General features: G+C 38.5%; 4 protein-coding genes across 11 annotated transcripts in view; 3 read left to right on the forward strand and 1 right to left on the reverse strand.

Annotated features, from left to right (window-relative positions):
* Positions 1–878: 878 nt before the first annotated feature.
* Positions 879–12379, forward strand: LOC138184404 (mucin-3B). The gene is made up of 4 exons (XM_069122283.1): positions 879–1049; positions 3225–3918; positions 4748–11040; positions 11760–12379. Exons 1-4 carry the CDS (start codon positions 879–881, stop codon positions 11967–11969), a joined length of 7368 nt encoding a protein of 2455 aa, XP_068978384.1. The 3' UTR covers positions 11970–12379.
* Positions 12235–15569, forward strand: LOC138184426 (stAR-related lipid transfer protein 7, mitochondrial). The gene is made up of 6 exons (XM_069122326.1): positions 12235–12935; positions 13501–13655; positions 13740–14008; positions 14104–14231; positions 14521–14660; positions 14741–15569. Exons 1-6 carry the CDS (start codon positions 12538–12540, stop codon positions 15088–15090), a joined length of 1440 nt encoding a protein of 479 aa, XP_068978427.1. The 5' UTR covers positions 12235–12537; the 3' UTR covers positions 15091–15569.
* Positions 15123–18905, reverse strand: LOC138184427 (DNA-directed primase/polymerase protein). 2 transcript variants are annotated; one of them, XM_069122327.1, is made up of 4 exons: positions 18834–18905; positions 17979–18293; positions 17103–17893; positions 15123–16193 (listed from the first exon to the last, which is right to left on the reverse strand). In XM_069122327.1, exons 1-4 carry the CDS (start codon positions 18897–18899, stop codon positions 15983–15985), a joined length of 1383 nt encoding a protein of 460 aa, XP_068978428.1. In that variant the 5' UTR covers positions 18900–18905; the 3' UTR covers positions 15123–15982. The 2 variants fall into 2 exon arrangements, with proteins under 2 accessions (XP_068978428.1, XP_068978429.1); XM_069122328.1 differs by having other exon boundaries at positions 18709–18844.
* LOC138184424 (atrial natriuretic peptide receptor 1) overlaps positions 16660–27519 on the forward strand; it is a 37388-nt gene continuing 26528 nt past the window's right edge. For 2 of the 7 annotated variants that reach the window (XM_069122314.1, XM_069122317.1), the window contains exons 1-5: positions 16660–16811; positions 21083–21499; positions 21637–21807; positions 21886–22060; positions 22164–22372. In XM_069122314.1, the coding sequence (XP_068978415.1) occupies positions 21277–21499; positions 21637–21807; positions 21886–22060; positions 22164–22372 (778 nt within the window). In that variant the 5' untranslated portion in view covers positions 16660–16811; positions 21083–21276. Of the gene's footprint in view, positions 16812–20057; positions 20574–20857; positions 20898–21082; positions 21500–21636; positions 21808–21885; positions 22061–22163; positions 22373–24581; positions 25815–27519 lie in introns of those variants that run through there. The other 5 variants (XM_069122315.1, XM_069122316.1, XM_069122321.1 and 2 more) reach the window with 5 other exon arrangements.

Here is a 27519-nt window from a genome sequence, read left to right on the forward strand (position 1 = left end):
GCTAATAATTTAACGCGACGCGACTATCGCGATCGTCATAATAAAATATCGCACCGATACGAAAGTGCGTATGAAAATTACAAGACATTTATTATACAACGTTTATGTGTACATTAAGCAAGAAATTTATTCCTACAACGCGAATAATATTCTTAACAGGATCTTTGTGTTAAAAATAGTCTCGCTACGAATTCTGGCTTATCAACATACTGAACAGTTGACTGTTCAAATACTTCGACGATTCCAAACCATCAATAAATATCTTCTTCCCTTTACATTCTCAGATTCCTTTTAAATGTCACCAATACAATCATAGTCGTGTCTCGTTATAGCGATAATGAAATTCCAAAATGTTTCGTATAATATGTACGCAAAAACGTTTCCAAAAGTGTCGAAATACTTTCATGAACCGCTGCGCAGTTTGTAGTCGCTGTATGTTTCTATTGCTATGAAATATAAAAGAATAGAGCGGGTCAGTACGGTGTAATTGCAATGGCAGATTATCAGCAGAAGTTGTACATATCAATTTGCAAAGTAACGTTTGCAGCTTGCCACTCGAGATATTTGCATTTCGGAACCTCTGCAGATTGATCATGCAGATTGGTTTGTACGCGCGCACATGGCTCTAACTATGGCTAGATCGATCACCGTATTTGCTTAATTTTTCATTTGTGACTTTAATTTATCACCTCGCTATATTTCTCCCGCCAAGAGAACCTACATACATTTTCATATTGATCGAACGACGATCGATGCATTCGTGTCTGTACATGTAATTATCGCGATCGCCAATTTAGTTACGCAACAACCTTTTTATTCGTTTTGTTTCGTTTCATAGGCATCGTAAAGTTCGACTCGAGTTTCTCGTTTTCTCTATAATGTTGCTATTATGCTTGATCCTGAATTCTGGAGCCGAAGCTCAGCTAAACTTTTCGACCGGTTGGGGAAAAAGAAGCCAGAGACTCGAATGGAGTGCCGTTAGACCCGAGTGCCCTTCGCAGGCTAGACCTTCGCTCGAACAGCTGCTAAACGTTTACCATTTGATACAGGTACGCCTTTCGTAACAAAACCGAGGAAGAGAAGGATCGTTGCTGTTACAATTCGAATAGCAAAAGTTACAGTATAAAAATTATGTATCTTTGGTCAATCGTTGTAAATAGACGGAGGATGTTCGCGCATTCTTGAGAAATTTAAGATTCCTGAAATCTACTTGCATCAACAGGATGCATACAACGTGCAAAAAAAAGATACAAGCTATTGAAAGTAGAGCATCCATCGTGATCCATCTAATAGACGAAGCGAATTTCCATTTAGATTGCATTTCCTTAATTATCTTCGTACAAATACGAATTTGCATAAATATTTGCAATGTAATTATAAACGACCAAAGTTTGTTTGGTTATCGATAAATATTATCGATGACGGGAATTGCTTTTCATTAACATTTATGAAAACTTTATGAAAACTCTCCTCTTTAATTCCTGGTATCCCTTGTACAATGATCTGCCAACTAATGGTTATCCACAATCAAAAATAATAATAAATAATCTTTTTATTTCCTTCTTCTATAATTCCTGAAAACATACAGGTATTTTTGCCAAAGTTAATAATTATACTGTTGTATCGTTTAAATTATATTTGATATATATATAGAAGACAGATGTAGATATTATAGAAAGGTAGTTCTACTGTTCAACAAAGACGATCTTCCTGTCAACGTTCTCCCTCTTAAGAATATCAAAGGGTAGCTGCTACTTTTGCTTTCTGGGAAAGGGAGGCGGAAGAAGCATTGCCAACCAAAAGCGTTTCTCTCTTGCGTTTCGTTTGCAGATGGAAGCGCGAAAAATGTTGGAGTGTCGGAAGCTGAACGAGTAAATTCGGGAGCGGATCTGATCTGACGTTAGAGGAAACACCATAGGCTAAACATTGGACCGTTCGAGGGAGCCGTTCGAACCGTATACCTTCGACGATTTGCAACTTGTTTGGAAGCACTGGACTCTGAAACGAAGTATCCGGATCTATCGAACAAAGCTCGCTTCGATACGGTTTTCGTGCGAACGAGCCCGCTCGAACGTGCCTTGTAAAATCACCGATACGAACGATAATACAAACAATGAGTAGTAAAGGAGAAATATAATTTTCTTTCGCGTCTTCCACGTTGTCCTTCCTTTGTTCGTTTTGTTCCTTCATACGTCGACAGCTGTTCGATCGCTTTTTTACGTGGCATAAATTCGACCGGTTATGTCTTATCGACCAATCGACAGCCTTTAATTTTCTATGATCGCACCCTTTAACGATCTTTGCCGAAACTACATAAGTCTCGCGCCGTAGACGATTTGCACGTTCGTCCATCCAACGTGTAACGATATATCGGTAGCAAGATAGTTTCTGTCATTTTTCTTTTTATTTAGACGCGATTAGAATTTATATACTAATATGGACGATATTATATAATGTGGACGAATATCTGTGTGATTGGCATTCTGTCTGTGATTGGAATTAGTGCACATTCTGTCTTCGATGAAGGTAAGTGAGAGTCGAACACTTGAACACGAAAATTTGCCAAAGAACGTTCTTATCATCTTTGTTCACCTAGATTCATATCCATGAACTTCTGGTTTTTAAATAATTAGATTAAACGTTACACTTCTGGCAATCTCTGGTATTTTATACATTTTCTGCTATAAATTGTCTCCCTTTTTTACTTACTTAGAGAAGTCAATGCAACGTTCGATTCGCTACGAGAACAAATTATTTTCGGAATTTTCATCGTCCCTATTTGTCGTGCACTTGAAACCGTTAAAATTTTGTTCATAATTTTTCTCTTTTTTTTTTTTTTTTTTTGATGCGTGAAAAATTATCACGTTAACGCAAACACCTTGTAGAACTGTCACCATAGCGGATTTCATTGAAATCATCAACGTCCATATCTTATTTGCCACCCACATCTCTTTGAGACAATTGGCATCTTCATGTAGAGATTACTTCACTGTACATTGTTAATCAAATTTCAATTACAATTACGATCTACTATTTCCTTATTTTGTTATACTACAATTTTAAGAAACGAACGCGTAAGTAAAATAATATTCCACGTGTGATGACGGAGAAGAAAAACTTCATTTTTATAGTAAAATCGTTCTAGTCTATTTTTAGTTGCAAGCATCTCAAATTTTATCGACTGTATGCTTAGTATCTAGATATATTTGTACAAATAAAGAAAGAGCGATGCTTCTGACGCACCCTGTGTCAGAATAATTCAGCCCGCTGTTAGCAAATATCGTTTCGATTTCACAGTTTTGCCATGGTCCTTGGGAAAAGTCCTGCACGCGAAGAAACTCCCGTACGCGTACCGTGCATTGTATAACTGCAAAAATGTAGGCCATTTCCCGGATGTCCACAATTGCAAGCGATTTTATCAATGTAACATCTTCTTCGGACTACCTTTTGTTGAAAATGTTTTTGAGTGCGAGGATAATCTGGTATTCTCGATCAGCACAGAAACCTGTGTAACACCCGAACAGAGCGGCAGATCGGAATGCCGGAAAACAGTTGCATCAACCGCAAAAGGGAAACCACAACCGCCGGCTTCGCTTCAGAAACCACTGAAGAAAACTAAAGCACCACCTACAAAAGCAAAATTAAAATCAACACCAAAACCAAAACCACAATCACAAACATCTAGAAAACCGCTAAAGAAGACTGCTATACCACCGTCCCCGCAAGCGTCTCCGTCATCTTCACCACCATCTCCAAAACCGCAACCAGAACCACAACCGCTGGATTCATTAATTTCCCAACCGCCACAGGATCCTCTAACCCCAGCTGAACTGCGACCGAAAGACGAGTCAAAACCGGAGCCGAAACCAGAAACATCGTTGCTCAGTGTCACTGAACCGCTCGTACAATGGCATCAAGGTATAGTGATCTTCACGATATATGTATCGAGATGGATAGCCATTCGATGCACATTTTCCTATTTTATCATCCTTATGTATCATACAGTGATTATAACAACCATTTATATCGTTATAAAAAGAAGCTTTCCGTGTGTCGACGCGTTAGAAATAGTTAAATCCAGTTGATTATGCAGACGCGATTCTACTATGTTTGAGATTAAGATTTTGGTCAAATTGCAGAAAAAGGGTCTTTCTCATCGCCGACTGTGATGGAGATTTTTCTAATTCTCTCGTTGATACGTATAAACAATGGTAAAGACAAAAATTTAGCGGTCGGATTCCGATAGCTTAAAGAAAGAAAAAAAAGAGAAATATGTTGAAAAGAGAAAACATCGGCAAACAGTTCGTAATTACTAATTATTGGGAAAATATTATACACGGCTGTACTGCATCGTATCACTGAATGGTATGCAACAATGATATAATACGAAAGTGTGCAACAAACGGATACTGATCTAATAATCATAGCTTAAACTGAAGCACAATGAGACAATATTTTACATTTATCACTACGGACTGAACCAAGGATAAAATATGCTTCATCCCTTAATCGAGTCTTCGATCGATTCGCTTGCTCATGTGCATCAATTTTAATGCTTTTGTAATATATGATCAATTTTACTATTTCACTACGCACAGTATTCAAACACTAGATATGTGGTAACAACATTTGAATTTGAGCAAAACTGACAATGAATTACTAATCGGAAATAGTATATACTATCTTTTTTATAGAATCATCGAACTAGAAATTTAAATTCATCTCAGTGTAATTCAAATTTTCACAGCTCCAAAACCCAACTCTGCAATTTTGAAACCCAACGGCACAGCTCTGGAACCCAATGCCACAACTGTGAAACCCACTGCCAAAACTTTAGAATTTACCACCATAACTTTGGAACCCAAAAGCCTAACACCGGAACCTATCGCCACAACTTTGGAATCAATCGCCAAAACTTTGAAACCTACCACTACCATTTTAAAACCCAACCCAAACATCACAGAAGACATACCTCAAACAACTTTGCAAATTAACAAATCTATGGTCGGAACCTCGAATCCAAACATCACAAAAGACATACCGGAACAAACTCCTGAAATCGAGAAACCTGTCATTCCTGATATAAAACCCAACGTGACAAAAGAGCTCTTTGAACAAATTTCTAAAGCTGTGGAAACCGTCGACGTAACTTCGCAACCCAACATCACAGAAAACATATCTGAACAAATTCCTGAAACCAAGGGAGCTATCGTCGGAACTTCCAAACCCAACATCACAGAGGGTATAACTGAACAAAACCCTGAACTCGATAAACCTATCGTCGCAGTTGTGAAACCGAATATCACGAAAGAGATAGTTGAAAAAATTCCTGAAATTGTGAAATTTACCGTCAAAACTACGGCACCCAACATCACAGAAGACATACGTCAACAAATTCCTAAAATCGATAAACATGTCATCGCAACTTCAACACCTACAATCATAGAGAGCATATCTGAACAAGTTCCTGAAAGCGAGAAACCCGTCATTTCAGATATGAAACCCAACGTCACAAAAGGGCTATTTGGACAAAGTTCTGAAACTGTGCAATCTGCCGTCAGAACTTCGACACCTATCATTCTAGACGAGCTACTTAAAGTAATTACTGAAATTGAAGAACATACCACCGGGATTTCGAAATTGAACGTTACAGAGGGCGTATCTGAACAAATTCCTGAAATTGAGCAACTTGTCGACAAAACTTCGGAGTCCAACATCACAGAGGGAATATCTGAAAAAATTCCTAAGATTGAAGACGCCGTCGACGAAAATTCGCAACCTAACATCACAGAGGCCATAACTGAACAAGTTCCTGAATCTAAGAAAGCCGACGACGGAACTTCAAATCCCAACATCACACTGGGAGTATGGGACGGAACTTTAGGACCTAACATCACAGAGGACATATCTGAACAGATTCCTCAATCTGAAAAAGTCGTTAACGGAACTTCGAACCCCAACATCGCAGAGGGAATATCTGAACAGAGTCCTCAATCTAAAGAAGCCACCCGAAAAACTTTGATCCCCAACATCACAGAGGAAATATCTGAAAAAATTCCTGAAATAGAGGAAACTGATCACGGAACTTCGGAGCCCAACATAATAGAAGGGCTATTTGGAGAAATTGTAGGATCGGAGAAACCTGTAGTCGGAACTTCGAACCCCAACGTCACAGAGGGAATAACTGAAAAAACTCCTGAAATTGAGGAAGCTGCCGATGGAACTTTGGCACCTAATATTACAGGGAGCATATCTGAACAGACGCCTGGATCTAAAGAAGCCACCCACAAAACTTTGATCCCCAACATCCCAGAGGGAACATCTGAAAAAATTTCTGAAAGTGGGGAAACTGTCCATGGAACTTCGGGACCCAACATCATAGAAGGGCTATTTGGAGAAATTGTAGGATCGGAGAAACCTGTAGTCGGAACTTCGAACCCCAACGTCACAGAGGGAATAACTGAAAAAACTCCTGAAATTGAGGAAGCTGCCGATGGAACTTTGGCACCTAATATTACAGGGAGCATATCTGAACAGACGCCTGGATCTAAAGAAGCCGACCACAAAACTTCGATGCCCAACATCACGGAGGGAACATCTGAAAAAATTCCTGAAATAGAGGAAACTGTCCACGGAACTTCGGAGCCCAACATAATAGAAGGGCTATTTGGAGAAATTGTAGGATCGGAGAAACCTGTAGTTGGAACTTCGAACCCCAACGTCATAGAGGGAATATCTGAAAGAACTCCTGAAATTGAGGAAGCTGCCGATGGAACTTTAGCACCTAACATCACAGAGGGCATATCTGAACATACTTCTCAATCTAAAGAAGCCAACCACGAAACTTCGATGCCCAACATCACGGAGGGAATATCTGAAAAAATTCCTGAAATAGAGGAAACTGATCACGGAACTTCGGAGCCCAACATAATAGAAGGTCTATTTGGAGAAATTGTAGGATCGGAGAAACCTGTAGTCGGAACTTCGAACCCCAACGTCACAGAGGGAATATCTGAAAAAACTCCTGAAATTGAGGAAGCTGCCGATGGAACTTTCGCACCTAACATCACAGAGGGCATATCTGAACAGACTTCTCAATCTAAAGAAGTCAACCACGAACCTTCGATGCCCAACATCACGGAGGGAATATCTGAAAAAATTCCTGAAATAGAGGAAACTGTCCACGGAACTTCGGAGCCCAACATAATAGAAGGACTATTTGGAGAAATTGTAGGATCGGAGAAACCTGTAGTCGGAACTTCGAACCCCAACGTCACAGAGGGAATATCTGAAAAAATTCCTGAAATAGAGGAAACTGATCACGGAACTTCGGAGCCCAACATAATAGAAGGGCTATTTGGAGAAATTGTAGGATCCGAGAAACCTGTAGTCGGAACTTCGAACCCCAACGTCATAGAGGGAATATCTGAAAGAACTCCTGAAATTGAGGAAGCTGCCGATGGAACTTTAGCACCTAACATCACAGAGGGCATATCTGAACATACTTCTCAATCTAAAGAAGCCAACCACGAAACTTCGATGCCCAACATCACGGAGGGAATATCTGAAAAAATTCCTGAAATAGAGGAAACTGATCACGGAACTTCGGAGCCCAACATAATAGAAGGGATATTTGGAGAAATTGTAGGATCGGAGAAACCTGTAGTCGGAACTTCGAACCCCAACGTCACAGAGGGAATATCTGAAAATATTCCTGAATTGGAGGAAGCTATCGATGGAACTTTAGCACCTAATATTACAGGGAGCATATCTGAACAGACGCCTGGATCTAGAGAAGCCGACCACGAAACTTCGATGCCCAACATCACAGAGGGAATATCTGAAAAAATTCCTGCAATAGAGGAAACTGTCCATGGAACTTCAGAGCCCAACATAATAGAAGGGCTATTTGGAGAAATTGTAGGATCGGAGAAACCTGTAGTCGGAACTTCAAACCCTAGAATCACAGAAGGTATATCTGAAAAAATTCCTGAAATTGAGGAAGCTGCCGATGGAACTTTAGCACCTAACATCACAGACGGAATATCTGAACAGACTTCTCAATCTAAAGAAGCCGACCACGAAACTTCGATGCCCAACATCACAGAGGGTATATCTGAAAAAATTCCTGAATTTGAGGAAGATGTCGATGGAACTTCGACATCTAACATCACAGAGGGCATATCTGAACAGACTCCTCAACCTAAAGAAGCCGCCCACGAAACTTCGATCCCCAACATCCCGGAGGGAATATCTGAAAAGATTCCTGAATTTCAGGAAGATGTCGATGGAACTTCAGCTCCAAACATCACAAAGGGCATATCTGGACAGACTTCTCAATCTAAAGAAGCCGACCACGAAACTTCGATGCCCAACATCCCGGAGGGAATATCTGGAAAAATTCCTGAAATAGAGGAAGCTGTCAATGGAACTTCGGAGCCCAACATAATAGAAGGGCTATTTGGAGAAATTATTGGATCGGAGAAACCTGTAGTCGGAACTTCGAACCCCAAAGTCACAGGGGATATATCTGAAAAAATTCCTGAATTTGAGGAAGATGTCGATGGAACTTCAGCTCCTAACATCACAAAGGGCATATCTGAACAGATTTCTCAATCTAAAGAAGCCGACCACGAAACTTCGATGCCCAACATCCCGGTGGGAATATCTGGAAAAATTCCTGAAATAGAGGAAGATGTTGATGCATCTTCAGCTCCTAACATCACAAAGGGCATATCTGAACAGACTTCTCAATCTAAAGAAGCCGACCACGAAACTTCGATGCCGAACATCACACAGGGTATATCTGAAAAAATTCCTGAATTTCAGGAAGATGTCGATGGAACTTCGGCATCTAACATCACAGAGGGCATATCTGAACAGACTCCTCAACCTAAAGAAGCCGCCCACGAAACTTCGATCCCCAACATCCCGGAGGGAATATCTGAAAAGATTCCTGAATTTCAGGAAGATGTCGATGGAACTTCGGCTCCAAACATCACAAAGGGCATATCTGGACAGACTTCTCAATCTAAAGAAGCCGACCACGAAACTTCGATGCCCAACATCCCGGAGGGAATATTTGGAAAAATTCCTGAAATAGAGGAAGCTGTCAATGGAACTTCGGAGCCCAACATAATAGAAGGTCTATTTGGAGAAATTATTGGATCGGAGAAACCTGTAGTCGGAACTTCGAACCCCAAAGTCACAGGGGATATATCTGAAAAAATTCCTGAATTTGAGGAAGATGTCGATGGAACTTCAGCTCCTAACATCACAAAGGGCATATCTGAACAGATTTCTCAATCTAAAGAAGCCGACCACGAAACTTCGATGCCCAACATCCCGGTGGGAATATCTGGAAAAATTCCTGAAATAGAGGAAGATGTTGATGCATCTTCAGCTCCTAACATCACAAAGGGCATATCTGAACAGACTCCTCAACCTAAAGAAGCCGCCCACGAAACTTCGATCCCCAACATCCCGGAGGGGATATCTGAAAAAATTCCTGAATTGGAGGAAGCTGCCGATGCATCTTCAGCACCTAACATCACAGACGGAATATCTGAACAGACTTCTCAATCTAAAGAAGCCGACCACGAAACTTCGATGCCGAACATCACACAGGGTATATCTGAAAAAATTCCTGAATTTCAGGAAGATGTCGATGGAACTTCGGCATCTAACATCACAGAGGGCATATCTGAACAGACTCCTCAACCTAAAGAAGCCGCCCACGAAACTTCGATCCCCAACATCCCGGAGGGAATATCTGAAAAAATTCCTGAATTGGAGGAAGCTGCCGATGCATCTTCAGCACCTAACATTACAGACGGAATATCTGAACAGACTTCTCAATCTAAAGAAGCCGACCACGAAACTTCGAACCCCAAAATCACAGGGGGTATATCTGAAAAAATTCCTGAAATTGAGGAAGATGTCGATGGAACTTCATCTCCTAACATCACAAAGGGCATATCTGGACAGACTTCTCAATCCAAAGAAGCCAACCACGAAACTTCGATGCCCAACATCCCGGAGGGAATATCTGAAAAAATTCCTGAAATAGAGGAAGCTGTCGATGGAACTTCGGCGTCCAACATAATAGAAGGGCTATTTGGAGAAATTGTTGATTCGGAGAAACCTGTAGTCGGAACTTCGAACCCCAAAATCACAGAGGGTATATCTGAAAAAATTCCTGAATTGGAGGAAGCTATCGATGGAACTTTAGCACCTAATATTACAGGGGGCATATCTAAAGAGACTCCTCAATCTAATGAAACCGCCCACGAAACTTCGATCCCCAACATCCCGGAGGGAATATCTGAAGAAGTTCCTAAAATTGAGGAAGCCGTTGATGGAACTTCAAAACCCAACATTACAAAAGGCATATCTAAACAAATTCCTGAAATGGGGGGGCCTGTCATTGAAACTTCGCAACCTAACATCACAGGAGTATTATATGATGATGTTGCTGAAGCGGGGAGAAAGAATGCCACGAATGCTGCGTTATCGATAACCCCGGTTTCCTTGCCCAAGGGAATCAATGAACAACAAGATTGTGTCAAAGAGGGTTTCTTTCCTGATTCCGAGGATTGTTCGAAATTTTATAGATGCGTACTATACGGAGATTCCTTGGTTAGGTACCAGTTCTCTTGTCCCTTTGGAACGTTTTGGGACGATCAGCTGGAAACTTGCAATTTCCCAAAGAGAATTAAGTCCAAGGGTTTATGCAAACGCCGGATGTACGCTGCATCGCTAGTACCTGAATTTTCAAAGTTCAAAATTGAAGACAGTCCTGATATTGGCAATCTAAGCGTAGATAGGCTCTGTATCGTTTGTCCAAGTGGTTTTCGGCGACATCCGAAATTTTGCAATATATTTTATCAGTGTGTTAATAACGGCGATATGATGGTGAATATCATACCGTTTGCGTGTCCAAGAGGCTCCGTCTTTGACGAGGAAAAATTGTTGTGCTCTTCAGGAACAGACGATTGCGCGAAATTTTCACTTCACAAACTGCCTGATTCGATTACAGTCGTAAGCATCTCTATTTTGCTTTTCTCTTTTCTCTAAAATATGCACGATAAAATATGATTCACAAATGTATTTGAACACTTATAGAAGACTTTCATAAACATATGTATATGTATTACGTTATACATGAATCACCGTAATGAGTAACTATTATAATTGTATTGATAAAAGTTGAGGTTAATCTTCGTTTTGAGACACATCGAATTTCCATTTCTTTTTAATCAAAATTTGTGTCTCGTTTCTGATGTGTAGAACCCAGGAATACTAGTGTGAAATCTTCCTAGGGCTAGTTTGAAAGAAGTTTATTATTTTAAAAGTTGCATGCATATAGGTTTATTCATATTGCATATAAAGTTTATGCTATTGCTTTTGTCGTATCACATTATTAGACTGCGGATTTTTATGCATTTATTTTAAAGTACAAAAGTGTACAGAACGCATAGAATATGTTTAAATATATAAAATAGCCGAAATATAGTAGTCGTTACAATTGTAATAAGTAAAATAATTGTCTCCCTAAGTAAGTTCGTAATTGTATGCATAGAAAAATATGAATTTGCAGAAATATCCGCAGTTTACCCATTACAGGGTTAATGAAATTTCAAAATATTTCATATAATACACATAATATATACATAAATATGTTCTATGGTAGATGTTTAAATACTTTCGTGAGTCACTAAATATATTTCTCGTACTTATCACTTCTCTTGTTTTTCCAGATAAACCGCTTAAATGAGGTATTATGTACAAGCGAGGGTCGGTTCCCATATGAAGAACCTTGTTCGAGCAAATATTTCAAATGTATACGTAACGAACGAGGAGCACTCGAAGGATACCTACTAGATTGTCCGTCGAAATATGCGTACTCACCAGTTTCGGGTAATTGCGTACCTTCAGACACATATCCATATTGCGCGAACTATTATTAAATTAACGATAATATTGAATCTTAATCACTTTTTAATTTTACACTTGTCGCAATTTGGTGATTGCTGTAACGTGTTGGAGTTTAAAAATATCTACTTTTTGACACAAATTTAATAGTTTTTATATATTTTGTCCACTTAATATATTTTATGTTATTTTATTTTTACGATTACGCTTGCGTTGCGCTCAACGAGATCCGACATATCGATACACGCACAGCCGAGGTATCGACATATCCATGAATCTATAACATTAGATACATGATTTCACTTAGTTGAATACTTACCACAACGTCAACATGTTTTATAAGTTTCATAAATAATTTATAGTTTCTTAAATAAAAAATGCAATGAACACGTTACCGTGAGATTTACTGGAATCAATATAAAGAGCGATGACTTCTAATTATTAACTCATTTTAATAACATAGAACATAACCTATAAATTGTTGCTCCAAGATAATTTGAGTTTATAGAGATTAAGTACGAAATTGGTTGACAGCGGTCACCTTTATATTCCATTGTTCGAAAGAATTTCTTTAAGAGGCATTAAGCAGCAGGAAGACTAACAATGTATGTGGTGCAATGTTCTGGTTTGTTATCAAAACAACTGAGTTCGAATTGCATTCGGAATGGAACCAGGTTAGCATCTTCTTTTGGTCAGTATGAGAACTGTGGAAGATTTTGTGAATATCGCAATAGAGTAGCATTGTGGTTGAAACAACAAAGCGGTCAGGTAGCCAAAGCTTGTGCCAGACAGTTTGAATTCATTGCTGCACAACGTATTCGAAGGAGCTTGCAGATATTTCATTTATATACACGAATATGGGACGAGGTAGCACTTAAGGAATTTATGAAAAATTGGAAACGTCGTACAATGAGGAATGCTAGACATTTTCTAACGAGCAGCATTGGTGTAACAGTGTACAATTGGGACCGTGAAAGGATAAACGAAGAAGAACTCAACAGGTATAGTAGATGGTCCTTTACAAATTAATAGCTTCGCAACAATTAAAAGGCTCCAATATGTATATTGTATTTATTGAGAGTAAAAACAGGTATAAGTTTTATATCTAAAAATACAGAAATTTATTGCTGAAAATATTAGTTGATTATAAATTTACAACACAGTTGAAAAAGTGATCTGATTTTAATCAATTTTTAGTTGATTTCTGTTGTTAGTCTATCAAATATTTGAGTGGAACTAATTGTTTATTGCAGTTGCCTTTTAGTTTCTTTTTCCTCTTTTATATCTCTTTTTAAGTTGTTAATTAGGAAAAACAAGCTAATTTGTTACTAGAGTTGTTATTCTCTTAAATATAATAACTATATTTGTAAATCCCATATATCTTATGTATTACTTGATTTGTGATAAAGATAAATAATCACAGTTGATTTTATTAAGTTTTTTTTATTAACTTATTAACTTTGAACATCAGAACTTTTAAGAGAAAACTTAATTAACAGATTAAGAATTATAAATCCATCAAAATGTTCCATTAACATTGGTTATTTTATCTTTTATGCTTATTAGCTGTAGACAGGATATCGAAAAAATTCACAAATTAAGGGACATTACAGTTATTTGCCCAAAATGTCACCTAAGAATTATGATAGATGTTCAGCAACCTGGCATAAAATATTGCACATGCTATGGCAATAAATTTAGTGCTACTTCCAATCAAGATCGTACGTAATATTTGGTTCTTTTGAATATCAGTTTGTCTATTGGTGAACGTATCTGTAACTTATATACTCCTGTTTTGGTTTCAGCGGAGGGATGGAGACCGTACATAGAACGGCAAGATATGCTCATTTGGAGGAGGGAAGAACCAAACTCTGGAGGATTATTTGCATATAAAGTATATGGTACATTTTCGGATGTTACTGCTGAAGACTTTCTGCAAACCCAGATAGATCTGGATTACAGGAAGAAGTGGGATTTAACTGCCCGAGAATTAAAAATTATAGATACAGACCCAAAATCGGAAAAGTCTGTTGATAATGGTACTGATGTTATATATTGGGAAACGATATGGCCGGTATGTAATAACTCACGTAATGTGAAAACTATTTATAACACTGATCACCCAATCTTATCGTTTAAATTTTAACACTCTGTTATGTTTGATTTTAGAGATTATTTACAAACAGAGACTATGTATATCAACGACGATGGATTATGGACAAAGAAAAACAGTTAATCGTAATTATAAGTAAAGTAACAGAACATCCTAATGCACCTCCCAAATCAGGAATATACAGGTATCATAAATATCTTGGTCATTTTTGCTCATTTTTTACAATGTAGATGCTACATATATAGAATAATATATATATACACACACTCGCGCGCGCGCGCATGTATATGTATATAATATCGTTAAGTTACTTGATCGGTATTTTTGCTTCATATTTCATTATGTAATCACCTAGCTCGATAAAAGTACATACTTGGATCGCCAATATTATAAAAGTAAATGTAAAAGTAGGAGAAAAGTCTTAATGGATTTTTTGCTATTATTAAATAATCTGAACTGTGTATACGTAACAGGGTCACAACGTATTGGTCGTACATGGTGATAAGGCCTTATACAGAACTCCACCAACCAGGCATCGAATTTGGATTGACCTACTTTGATGATCCTGGTGTGAATATTCCATCTGCTATTACTGCATGGGTTGCAATGTCAGGTATTACAGAAAATAGGAAAACAAAGACAAACTCCACTTTTTTATATTACAACTTATCTTTGTAATTTATAAATCCCTAGGATTGCCAGACTTTTTAATTCGTATGAGGCAAGCGTCGAAAAATTATCAAATTTATAAATCTGTAAAAGAGAGTACAAATATTTCTAATGCTACTCATATTTCTTCGAGCGACGAGAATGTTTCTAAGCGAAACGCGGAGGAAGATAACACACAAAACGATAAAGAAACTGAAATAGTGAGCGAAAGAGATACGATGGAATGTCATCTTGTTGAAGAAGTCGAGACTCTGACGTTCCCAGAAACGCAAGAATGTGACGAGAGCGACGAAGATATAGATAGTACAGCAGATATAACCGACGAAGGCAGGAGTTTATTACGTTATTTTTTTCTTACAAAGTTATTTGTCTGACCAATAATTGCAATATATTTGAAATAATGAAATTGGTTTTGGCCAATAGAAAGTCTTTAACATGACGTTGTACGGGCAGAATGGTAATGTAACGACCGCGATCGCGATACAAAGATACAGGTACGAATGAGTGGATACATTGGATCACCGGGGTTGCATCGAAGATGATACCGGGCATGAAATGTGCTTTTATCAAATTAGAAGAATTTTGGAAATTGACAAGTAGCGTTTTGTTTTTATGGTATTCTTTATTGCAACAAACACGAGACTGATCATATTCGTAGTTAGTTTCATTTACGCTATTCATTGTATAGTACAATAGAAAAATATGGGAAGAAGAATGTATTCAGTCGTAAAAAAATGTAAGGTAAATTACAATTTGTACATGATCTTTTTATCTACATAATTTTACACAGCCAAAATGCTATGTTGTATTTATGTACACTGGGGGTAGTGAAAATATAAATAGTTGCATAAAATATGGAGAATTAATTTTCTACAAGTTCATATATCTGAATTTGTTATGTACAGTTATATATATGTGTGTCTATATAATGGAATCGATTCATATTCATTACTTATATAAATTGTAAATAATCTGTGCAATGTAACACACATCTTAATGTAGTACACATCTTAATATAATACACAATAATCTAGTATATTATATAAGACGTTTGTAATATCATGCAAAAAAAAGCATGTAAATGTTTTATATTTTAAATTTCGTACCAATCTCAGGAGAAAATATCGTAGAAACAAAGCTTTGTATTGTGTATTTGAAATTGTTCAACAACTTTGTTCCCATCTGTGTATTACCTCCATTTAACAATACTGTCTTTCAGGTATTTCTACCTCAATAAAACTTTTTGATATTAAAAGGACTAGTCTTCTACACTATGTCCTCTGTTATAACACTACTCAAAAATGTATCACCTTCCTCGTCGATTTGAAAATAAACTTCCTCTGGTAATTGTTTTGGTTGAGATTTAAAACCAAAACAGTCTGGATCATGACATTTCTGATATATCATTTTATTTTTTAAATTTACGATCCATAGAACATTGTTACTTTTATGACATCTGCCAATATTTTCACAGTACCTATTAGCAAAAAAAAGTAATAATTGCTTTTTACGATTATCATTGCAGAACCGAAGAAGGGGGGGGGGGATTTTTCATGTAAAAAAGTAGATCAAAATATAGAATAAAATGTGTTCACATGAGACTTCCTTTATAGGAAAATAAAAATTTTTTAAAAATTCGTTAAGTAAGCATGCATTTATATTGCAACAACCCACTTCTTTATTTCTGTTCAATCTGATGAGTCACCACTATTACTATTTATCGTTATAAACGACGTCAATCAAGACTTGGTATCATTCTAAATACATACCATCATAAATAATTTATTTATATTAATTATTTACATAACACTGAAAATATTGCCCTTGATATATATAGAATTGAATCTGTAAACTACTTGTATAGTGAATTACAATTACATGAATTGATAATAATTGATATGTTTAAATTCTTCATTTCTTCCAATGCTTCTGTGATACACATTTATTAGTTAATGACGATTTCGGTTATTTTTAAAATGAGCTATTTTTATTACGATATATATAAAAATAAAGAATAAAACGGTAATACTATGCTTATTTAATTCACTGAGCAACAATCTGGCTGCAACATCATGGATGATATTTCCAGCACTTTGTAAGTTACTAGAATAATCTAAGTATTGAAACTTACGGCATGAATTGAAATTATACTAATTTTATATTCGCATATACTATATTTATAAATACAAAAATGAATAAGCACAGCTAATCAGAATTAGTGAATAGAATAATATGTTTCTAAATATAGGTATTTAACAAATTTCTAAATCTTTTTTGTCCAAAAATGGAGCCACATATGAAAAAATTTAATTGTACATTTTTAATTTACTTTTTTACTTTTTCTATTGTGATTTTAGAATAATCTGATATAAAGAATTGTAAATACCTGTATCCCACAGTTTCATAGACCAATATTTTAGCATATTCATAATGTTTACATACACGTATTTTTCCAGGAGATATTAAATTGTTAACATATTTATCTAACATTGGAAAATTTGAACAGGCACTACCACTTTCCTGATAACTGCATTGTTGTATTCTATCCTTAAAACAATTCGTATTTGGTACACAGTTTTCAGACCATTCCAGTAATATCAAGCCTTTCTTCATATCAAAATACGATATCAAAGAATCTAGAAATATGCTTAATTCGTTATCATTATATGCACTAGAAGGAATATATTTACAATCATTTGAGACCACCAGATTTGATTGTTTCCCCCACTTGGTGGATTTATATATTCTAAAATGCCTATTCTTAGTATAAACTGCAGTGTCGACAAATAGTCTTTTTCCTTTCTTTGTTTCAACAATTAATCCTTCAAGTTGCTTTCTATCAAAGCAGGTTAAAATATCGTGTTGCTTTTTCTTAGATGAAACATAATCCAAAATATCCATGCATATAGATTTTACCAATCTACCAACATGATAATTATCTCTAAAGGCTACATCTCTAATATTAAATATAACATGTCTGCTAAATTTTTCGTTAGTACTTGAATCTAGATTGATTACGTTGTATCTGTTGCATATTATACGCCAGTGCTTAAGCAAGTACATGCAAAAAATATCAATTAATATATTTGTCATAGACGGTCCATCATGTTCAGAGTTTAGTTCGATCGAATACTCTAAATCCAAATATAATCGACAAGGCTGATTTTCTGGAATTATCTGAATTTAAATGTAAATTTATTGCATCGTTTCTATGTGTATCTTAAATACCTCCAAATGCAACGAAACGTTATCGATAACATACCTCGTAAGAGCATCTTCTTTCTGCCGGGAGATGCTCATAATGCCACCAATATATTTCAGGATGAGCTACTATGAATTTACGATAACCATTACATTCCTGATAAACAAACGTGCAAAGCATATTGTAATCGTTACTCTCTTTCGAAGCTGTGTTAAGCGCATCCACTTGTTTATCAAATTTCATCCAAAAGTCGGGCGGCCCTAAAATGCTTGATGGCATTTTTCGATGCTTCTTCACCCACGTTTTAAATATCTTTCTCTCACAATTTGTTTCTTGTTTTTCCATCTTCTTGACCGTTTCGCTGTCGTAAAATTTCTGAAAATCGATTGCGCTCATGTTTAATTTTAAGCCAAAATTTTAAGAGTATACAACATTTAATCATAGACGCGTAAGCATTAATCAGTAGAGATGGCGGGAACTGCTACTTGTGAATTTATGAATGACAGTGATTCGATCGCAATCGTTCCCAATCACAATGATTTTCCACAATAATTTGTGGTTTTTTGTGATCGCTTCTGATCAGTGGAGAAATGTTTCTTGCACGCATTACATAACCTGTATATTTTACATTAACGACACTAAATGTATATTACGATTTTGAAATCGAGAGGAAGGATTAATATTTTACTCTTTAAGATATAAGACAAAGAAAAGGAAATTGAATTATTTTTAATATCAAATAAAGCAAATTTACTTATATGAAGAAAACGTAACGTAATTTTGAATTAACATTATACGCAAGCTATATTGGAGTATTTTATAAGAAATAATTTAATCAAGATCAAGAAATACTATAGCATTGAACAATTTCACTCAAGATCAAAAAATCGATTGTGAATAAAGTTAGATCACGACCATGATCGTCATTTTGAGACCACTGCGAGAAGCTGATAAATAACTGTCAGTGATTTTGTACGCCATCTTTATGCGCAAGCAACAAAGCACTGTTTGGCGCCAAAATATATCCATAAATTAACCCATCTGTGTGAGACGAAACTGTATGTTGTTTCTCGTGGCTTTTCGTCTATTATTAAGATAGACAAATAAATTAAGAAATATTAGTAACGGAAATATTCTACAAACGCTTCAAATAACAAATAACAATAAAATGCATAAATAAATATTTTGATATGTGCAACTTTACTACAATTATCGTCCGCTTTAGTACATCTATAGGAAAAAATCGAGGTCTTAGTTATATTCATAGAAATCATATTGTAAATATTTGAAATACAAAGTGGCGTACGACGTGCCGATTGTTTCAGTTACAGAATAGCAATACTTATCAGAGACTGAATTGTTTCAAAATAATTCGCATTCGCATTCAGCGTACTTACTAAGGTATTATCCCCTTTTTTTTTTAATTTCATCATCATTCGTACGATCATTATTATAGAAGAAGAAGGTTATGTACAAATGATAACAGTTTAAAAATTTAAGAATCTTCGCAGGTAAATAGAAGTTCATTTTACTTTCATTTTGCAGTTTTTCGGAAAAGTAAGTTAAAGTCATTTGAAAAAGCAAGGGTTCGAGTTGGTGTTTTATTTACATTGAAATATCAAAGTTGCGGTTAATTAACTAAATACAAGACTGACAAGTAAATGTATTCTCGCTCGTATCTCGAGAAAGAAAGTAGAAATGAAAAAGAGAAGGAAACGATAGTACAATTCATTAGTTACAAAATATGGTATTATTTTTCAATATAATCGCCGTTAACTTCGATACATTTTTCTTAACGCGTGACAAGTCTTTTCGTCCTGACAGCAAAGGATTCTGCCAGCCTATTTCTGGTAAAGTATTTCACCGTTGCCTTGACTTTATCGTTTATCCTGAAACGAATACCTTTCAAGGTCCTCTTCAATTCTGGAAAGAAATGGAAATCCGAAGGTGCCAGATGTGGGCTATAAGACAGTTGCAAAACGACTTTAAATTTCGAACTCGCAAGAGCATCAGGTGTTGTGTGTGCGGTGTGCGGCCGAAAGTCGTGCTGTAACGATATCATCTCGGTTGAATTCCAAAACCGTCATATACGTGTTCGCAAATGTTTCATGATCTTGATATCGTAGCACACACAGCCGGTAAACGGCGATGAATTTCCGTAGGTTTAACGTTTTCCATCTTTAAAAACTCGATCACTGCACGTTTCTTGAATCTCGTTGACGTCGCATCCATTTTCAATCTCACTTGAAACAATACTGTTGGTGACTGCGTCAAGCAAACTTATCGACACTTGGCATATTTATAAAGGAGGGATGTAGCTATAAAATAAGTGGTCACGCAGAGTTGTAACTCTTTTCTCATTCTCGAGATACAGACGAGAGAGTGTGCATTAGTTATCATGCGACCCTCGTAGGTGTTATCAAGACAAGTGAATTGTTGTCCATACCATGATACGGAACAGTAAAGCCAGCTCGCAAAGAGACCGAGAGAGTAGAATTCAGATATTCACATTTGAGATGAGATACCGCGGTTCTTGTTAAAAGATATCAGCGACGAAAAGAAAAGAAGCATACGTCATGATGGAGCTGTATACACGAAAAACGAACGGCGTTAGATTATTATTATTCGAAACTGTCGAAGAAAATGCGAGAGGAGGTGAGCGAAGCTTTCGATAGCTATTATCAATCGACGCGATAGAAAATCAGCGATAACACGACACGAGCGTACGAGAGGTGTACTTGGGTGTTTGTGACTGGCTAATGCGGTTCAAGATCATCCAGAGTGTCAGTAGTACTCCTTTCGTTCTCGGGAGCTTGTTTCTTCTTTCGTATCCTCGGGCGGATCTCGCGTCGTGCCACAAGGGGGTTGAAACAGGGGACGTGTTAGCGGCGTTAGCCGCGCGAAATCCATTTTCAGCGATCGCTACTACTTTGATCAATGAAACTCGGATCGAAACGTATCGTTCGTGAGAATCTTATGGTAGGTACGGAGGGGTTAGCGCCGAAACATTCCATTCCAAGAGGAAGCATCCGAGAATAGTTGGAGAGAACTGGTAGGATAAATCGCGTCGTGGTTTCCTTTCCATTAGGGTTAGGTTGCGGTTAGGTTTGAATCGAAATATAAAAATATCGAATCATCCAGCATTGATTCATTTCGATTGACAGCGCAACGACCGGAAGAAGAAATTAGAGTGCGAAACGAAGACTTACAAGGAAAAGGATGGATTCGAGCAGGAGAGGAATCGTTGGTCGTGATATTCGCGAAACCGTAGTAGCGAACAAGGACTCATCGTCGTCGAAACGTTCAGAGCGGCTCACCGATCTCGTTTGAAGGGAAAAGCGTAGGACGTCGCACATAGATGGATACCAATTGGATCGTTGCATTGACGATCGCCTGGCTAATTGGCTGGTGTCCGGTGAATGGAAAAGTGAACTGTCGCGAAGTACAACTTGCCCGCGACTGTGAAGCTCTTTGCAAGAAGAATCAAGACGGTGTGAGTTCCTGCGAATTGAGAGTAGCGGTTCTTCTGCCGGCGGATCCTAGGTTCGATATCGCGTTGCCGAAAGTCCTTCCGGTTCTCGGTAAGTTTCCCTTGTTGTACAGAATCCGTGTTGTTTCTTATGCGACAGTAGCTACGGCATAAGAAAATGTTATTGTAATTATTGTAAACGTATGGGAACAATCTAGAGAGCTTGTTGGTTGTCGGTTGCATTCACAGATTTGGCTGTCTACGAAGCCAGATCGCGAGGACTTCTACCCTACTGGTTGAAATTAAAGTTTCTTCCGCAGGATGATCACTGCGACGCGATGTACGCTCAAAGTGGCGCGATCGATAGCTTCTTGAATTGCGTTCATCTGTTTCTCGGGCCTGCCTGCGATTATTGCGTGGGTAAGTAACGCAGCGATCTATCAGCAGTTTCATAAGCCCACGGGGTTTCGTACGTTCAAGGTTGATGTTTAATTTCAGCGTCTGTTGGCAGAGTGGTGAAATTCTTCGGCTCGCCTTTAATTACCACCGGTGGATTCACCTACGATTTTACGGAAAAGAAGACCGAATGCAAGGACGAGTACTTTATGACAACTAGAATCGGAAATGTGGCCTTCAGGGATCTCGCCAACTTTTTCGTAGCTTTAATGAATCGGTAAATGAAGGAAGAATCAGCGAACGATTTAATCAACGACAGAATATGTTTAAAAGCGATCTAGGTTTAACTTGGACTCGACTAACTTGTAACGTTATCGTAGATACGAATGGCACAAGGTGCATCTGGTGTACGCGACCAGCGGACAGAGTCAGCTTACTGGCAAACACACGTGTCAGTTAATGATGAAGTCCATGGTAGAGTTTATCAAGAAACAGCCAAACTTTACGTTCGGTACGTTCGATGTCGAAACTACCGTTCCCGAATATTACGCAGAGGCGTTGCAATCCCACGTGGGGAAGTCGTACAGTGGTAAGTTTTCCAGACATTTTCGATATTCGCTTTCCATCGTTGACGAGTCCCGCCAAAACTAACCGTCGCTTCTAACTATAAGTACAAATGTACACGTTTTGGCGTGCCTGGCGAATCCGCTGGTCGATGTTATAAACGTTTACGCGAATGATCGCTGAACTACCAATGCAAAAACCATTTCTGCCTCGCTCTTCCCGCTGCGAGTAAACAATAAGTCGATTTTAGATGAAATTCTACGAGAAACAGATGCAACGAAAAGAGACGCGTATAACGCGTTTCCGCGTATACGCGGTAGCCTAGATAAAAACTTAATTTGACGCGCATTTTTTATCTCGGCGCTTCGACTTTGAGCATACTTTTCGTTATCATGATCGCTCACCGGGGGTGTTACATCGATGTTGTTAAAAGGGAACGTCAACAGTCTCTGCATGGCAACGAAGTAATTTTACCGAAAACTGTCGAACCTTTGCCAAGATGAATATGTACGCGATCATACCTATATGATACGGCAAAACGCTTCAATCGCGTACTTTAACTTTCATTTCGACAAGAAACGTTCTTCTTGTCTTCGAGAACGTCTTCTCAGAAGGTCAACTTGTTTCGTCGTGCATCGTTTTCGCGATTGTTCGCAATTGTTAGAATTTCTTCATGTTTGATCGAGGATCGAGGAAGGCAGGAGTGCGATCGCTGATCTAATTGCCCGTATCAATTAACCGAAGTCACTGTTATCGCATTGTTTCCTGCGTGTTATCACAACTCGTTATCACGAAGCTGAAGCGTTTCTATTATTGCTCTGTTACGGTGCGATATGCGATAGACGCGTCGCAAAGTCTATATTTAAATGTTTTCTTAACAAATAATGTAAAAAGTGCACGCGATCGATATCCATCCAAAGTGTTACAAGGTTCCCTCGATCGATTGCTTTTACTCTGATCGATATTGTCTTTTTTTTTCATCATTTACCGGTTCACCAATTAAATCTGCAGAGATATGCGAATTTGCCGTTTCGCGTTTGAACGACGCGGTATGAGTCAGCGAATCCTGTTATGTCCGTCGATAACAAGCGTACCTTTTGTCGATAATTTACGCGTTGTTCTTCGTCCGTCGATAAGACGAGTTGTCTTCCTACTTTCATTCTCTTGTTTCCATTTTCTTAATATTTGTTAATATAAATTTGTCGCTAACCTTAAGTAGATCGTTTAACGTATGATCTATCTGCACTATTCCAAGAAGTCGTTCACAAGCGATTCCTCAGGGATCAATTGCTTGAAAACAGACCGATTTCATCGATGGACTTGCAAATGGAGATTTTGAGAAAAGAAAGGCTTTGTAACGAATGCGCTACGTGATATACAGTGACAGAGTACGATATAAAAAGAAATCTTTTATGCATATATTCTGTGTGTTATACGAAACATTTTGCAATTTCGTTAACGCTGTAACGAGAGCAATCCGAAGATACATTTAAAAACGTAGAAGTTGCAAGACACAGCAAACATACAATTAGTAAAAACTTAATGCACAGCATGAATAATTGTCTCTAACATATATGTAATTAGCACTAAAGATGGTCTCACTAAATATGGTCCACCTGCATGTCTAAATATTTTCACGATCTCTGCCAAGTGTATGGTTGCAATGAATATTTTACAATTTCCATATATTACTTTGCAAATTGATTTTAAATTTTACCAATATAATGACATTACACGATAACACCAATATAACAACAGTCGTGCCTCATTACAGTGCTGACGTTTCAAAATACCTCATACAGCATGCACAGTATGTACGTACAAATTTTCTATCGTCGCTGTACCAAGTTTCAGATCGAGACAAAGAGAAAAAGCCTTTGTAACGACTGTATCATACAATAGTAATACCAATTTTGATTATTAATGTTTGATACTGCGAGCGAGGAGAGCGAGGAGAGCGAGAGCACGCGGAAATGAAGGGCAGGAGAGGGCGATTGACAGAACGTGGAGGATGTGCAAAGTTCAAACGCATGCGTTCCTACCGTTCTCCTACCTATCTTCGCGATCGGCGCAGCAAGGTGCACGTACGAACTTCTATCCTAGTGTTGGAGGGGAAAAGGACGGAAGGAGCGAACAGAGGAAGAGGAAAAGGAAGAGAACGATCGTCCGGCATCGGTGGTGGTCGCGATTCAGAGTAAAGCGGGAGAGCTTTGGAGATTGGCTTGTCAGTTTCATTCGCGCGGTCCAAGCTCGCTCGTTCCGCCCGCGAAGCTTTCCTTTTTTTTCGAATTAACACGCGCTTTTCATTGCGATTCTCTCGAGGCGTTTTAAGAAGATCTCTCTCCCTTTCTCTCTCTCTCTCTCTCTCTCTCTCTCTCTCTCTTGAAACTGTTTTAAAAAGAAAGGAAGAAAGGAAAAGAGGGAGAACCGTTGTTTTTTTCTTAAGTTCTCGCTTCTAGTCAACGTTTCGCGATTCGTCCAATTCTCCGTAAACTTGAACTTTTTAAACCCCATGAGTTTCGTTACAACTTGTCATTAACGTTGTACCAGAGATTGAGCAATGTACAAAAGAGGTGGTACCGTGGATTATACGTACGCTGATAGTCATTAAGTTACGCAGTGGTTAACGTTATAAAGACGCAGTATACACTCGTCGAATTACCAGAGAAATGAGAATTCCTAGATAGTCTTACCCAGTACAGACGTTTCTATGATTCGAACGATGGAACTCGCGTTGGCATGGTTGAATTTCGAAGACTCGGCTCGGCACTAATGCGCGCGCAATCGCTACGACATACAGAGTAGAAGTTGTATTGTGTGCGAAAGGGAACGCATTTCTGTTCGCGATGACACGTTGATCACCATCGATTCGGTGATCAACGATCTCAACACGCGACCGCGAAATTGGCGCCTGAGAATCATACCGTCGGTGGGGGACGTGGACACCTTTGTATCTCTAAGCGAGAAGTAAAAACAGAAAGGGGGTGAAAATGCACGGTCGATCGGCGCTGCGAAGAGACGGCGCGCGAATTCGCGAACAACGAGATTAAACGGACTGGGGCGTGTTGCGCGTCGCGTGCAGGGATGACGAAATTGAAAAAGTAGCGATCGAAACGAGATGCAAAGGCGCGGAAGCGTTCCATCGGTGAGGCTGACGCTGTTTTTGACAACGATATGTGCTAGCGCGAGCGCAAATAACACGGTAATCATTCAGTCTGCGAAGTGTATTGAAACGCGACCACGGTTCGAAAAGGAGGTGAGACTGGCAGTGATAGCGCCGGCTGATCCTCGACACGAGCAGAGCATGCCGAGGATACTGCCAGCTGTTCTACTCGCGGTGAAAGCAGTTAGCTCTGCGAAGGGACTTCTACCAGGATGGAACATCACGGTCGATCATCGGGACTCGAAATGCTCCAGCATCCAGGGACCCTTGGCCGCATTCGACTTTTACATCAACCGGACCGCAGGTCGTTCGTCGTTATCTTTCTTTCATTTCCGTAACTTTCTCGAATTTTTCGCCCTACTATTTCACCAACTCGATCTCTCTTTCGGCTCGTTCGAATTCGTGCCGCATTTGCCAAGCAACTCGCTTCGTTCAACAGATCCGATCTTCCTCTCCTTGCTCCTCTCTTCTATTCGATGAATTCTATTTCATCCCGAAATTTGTCTAGTCAAACTAAAGTTTGAATTGGATTTCTCAAAGAAATACCGGTCTTTGCTCCGCTCGACCGATTCGCTTATCGCGGATTCTAAAATTAGAATTGTTTACGCACTCGGCCGTCACCACGTTTTCTCGTACAGTCACCGATCGTTTTATCGTGGAACGCGTTATCGGATGACAACGATCATCCGCTATTCTACAATGACTCGATTCGAGTCGTCCCGGCGGAAATCGACTCGCGCGTCCGCTGCCTCCTCCATCGGAACCATCGTTTGGCGTTAATCGTCGCGCGTCTCGTCGTAGACGCTTGGGGTCGTGGCGAACCGCAGAGCGGAAAGGGACCGAACATCGTGCTCGGTTGACGTCATATTACGATAGCTAATTATCAGCTACATTCGTGCATTTGACCATCGGCCATCGACCATCGATGCAACAACGACCGAGGTTCATCCTCGGCCAATCAACCGAAAATCTCGCTTTTCTTCCCTTTGTCGAGCCGTGTAATTTGCTAAAGTAAAATTCTCTGCACAGATTGGATACGTCGTAATTTCACCGCTGTCGTGCAATTTCGATCGAAACCTTTGTTGTTTGTGAAAATCAAGGAACTTCTTGTGTAATTTGATTTTAGGATCGCGAATAGTGCAATTAACATCACTTGACATTTAACTATTCCAGTTAGTAGATTGTACTATGTGTGGTCTACATAGGGTGTCCCACGCAACTTGGCCGAGCTATAACGCGAAAATGGTAGGAGGTGGGAAAAGATTTCAGTAGGAAAAGTTAATTCGTTTCTAGCGATGTATCACGCGTGCGTGTGTCTTTTCCGAAAGTGGAAGCGTTTCAAAGATTTCACGAGAAAGATTTTCTCTCTACGAGAGAGAGAGAAAATGATTAGTTTAAAAGATATTTTGATTTCAATGTTTGAAAATCTATCGTATGGAAAACGAGGAAGAACAAGCGTCTTTTAAACCAATACACCTTTTTTGTATTTATACTTCCATTTGAAGAGTTAGACGAGGCCGTAAGATTCTTGAAACGCTTCCACCTTCGCCGTTAAAAACCTGCACCGCGTGATGCGCCACTCGAAACCGCTTAATTTTTCTTTACGAATCTTTGCTCGATCTCTTACCAATTTAACGTTACAGCTCGGTGCAGTTGCTCGGTCGATCCAGTAGAACTGTATGATCGAAAAGATAAATGTGTTTGGCTATAAATACAAAAACTTTGGCTGCCAGCTGATTGTAATATTACACAAGTCGCGCAAGAATTATTGCAAAATAAAATGGATGTTCGCGAATGTGAATATCGAGAGAAGATAGAGTCGTTTCAGAATGTTTTAAAAATATACATTGACAGGGAAACGCAACAAAATTCCGCAGGAGGAATAAGAAACTTTAACGTAAATAATCGCGTGCCCGCTGAAATACACAGACCGAAACGCCGCTGAAAGTAACACGATAACTCGAATTTTTAAACAGTCGGATGGTCGTTTCAAAAGACAGCGCATCTTG

Source organism: Bombus flavifrons, chromosome 10 (assembly GCF_040668555.2).
Source record: "Bombus flavifrons isolate JBK064 chromosome 10, iyBomFlav1_principal, whole genome shotgun sequence".
NCBI classification, from domain to species: Eukaryota; Metazoa; Arthropoda; class Insecta; order Hymenoptera; family Apidae; genus Bombus; species Bombus flavifrons.

Coding starts and splice junctions, on each gene's coding strand:
- LOC138184404 (XM_069122283.1), top strand. CDS start 879: ATGTTGCTATTATGCTTGATCCTGAATTCTGGAGCCGAAGCTCAGCTA. Junction 1,050..3,224: donor ACGTTTACCATTTGATACAG/GTACGCCTTTCG, acceptor AAATAAAGAAAG/AGCGATGCTTCTGACGCACC. Junction 3,919..4,747: donor GCTCGTACAATGGCATCAAG/GTATAGTGATCT, acceptor AAATTTTCACAG/CTCCAAAACCCAACTCTGCA.
- LOC138184426 (XM_069122326.1), top strand. CDS start 12,538: ATGTATGTGGTGCAATGTTCTGGTTTGTTATCAAAACAACTGAGTTCG. Junction 13,656..13,739: donor TGCTACTTCCAATCAAGATC/GTACGTAATATT, acceptor TTTTGGTTTCAG/CGGAGGGATGGAGACCGTAC. Junction 14,232..14,520: donor CCCAAATCAGGAATATACAG/GTATCATAAATA, acceptor TATACGTAACAG/GGTCACAACGTATTGGTCGT.
- LOC138184427 (XM_069122327.1), bottom strand. CDS start 18,899: ATGGCGTACAAAATCACTGACAGTTATTTATCAGCTTCTCGCAGTGGT. Junction 18,294..18,833: donor GTCTCAAAATGACGATCATG/GTCGTGATCTAA, acceptor ATCGATTTTCAG/AAATTTTACGACAGCGAAAC. Junction 17,894..17,978: donor AAAGAAGATGCTCTTACGAG/GTATGTTATCGA, acceptor ATTTAAATTCAG/ATAATTCCAGAAAATCAGCC.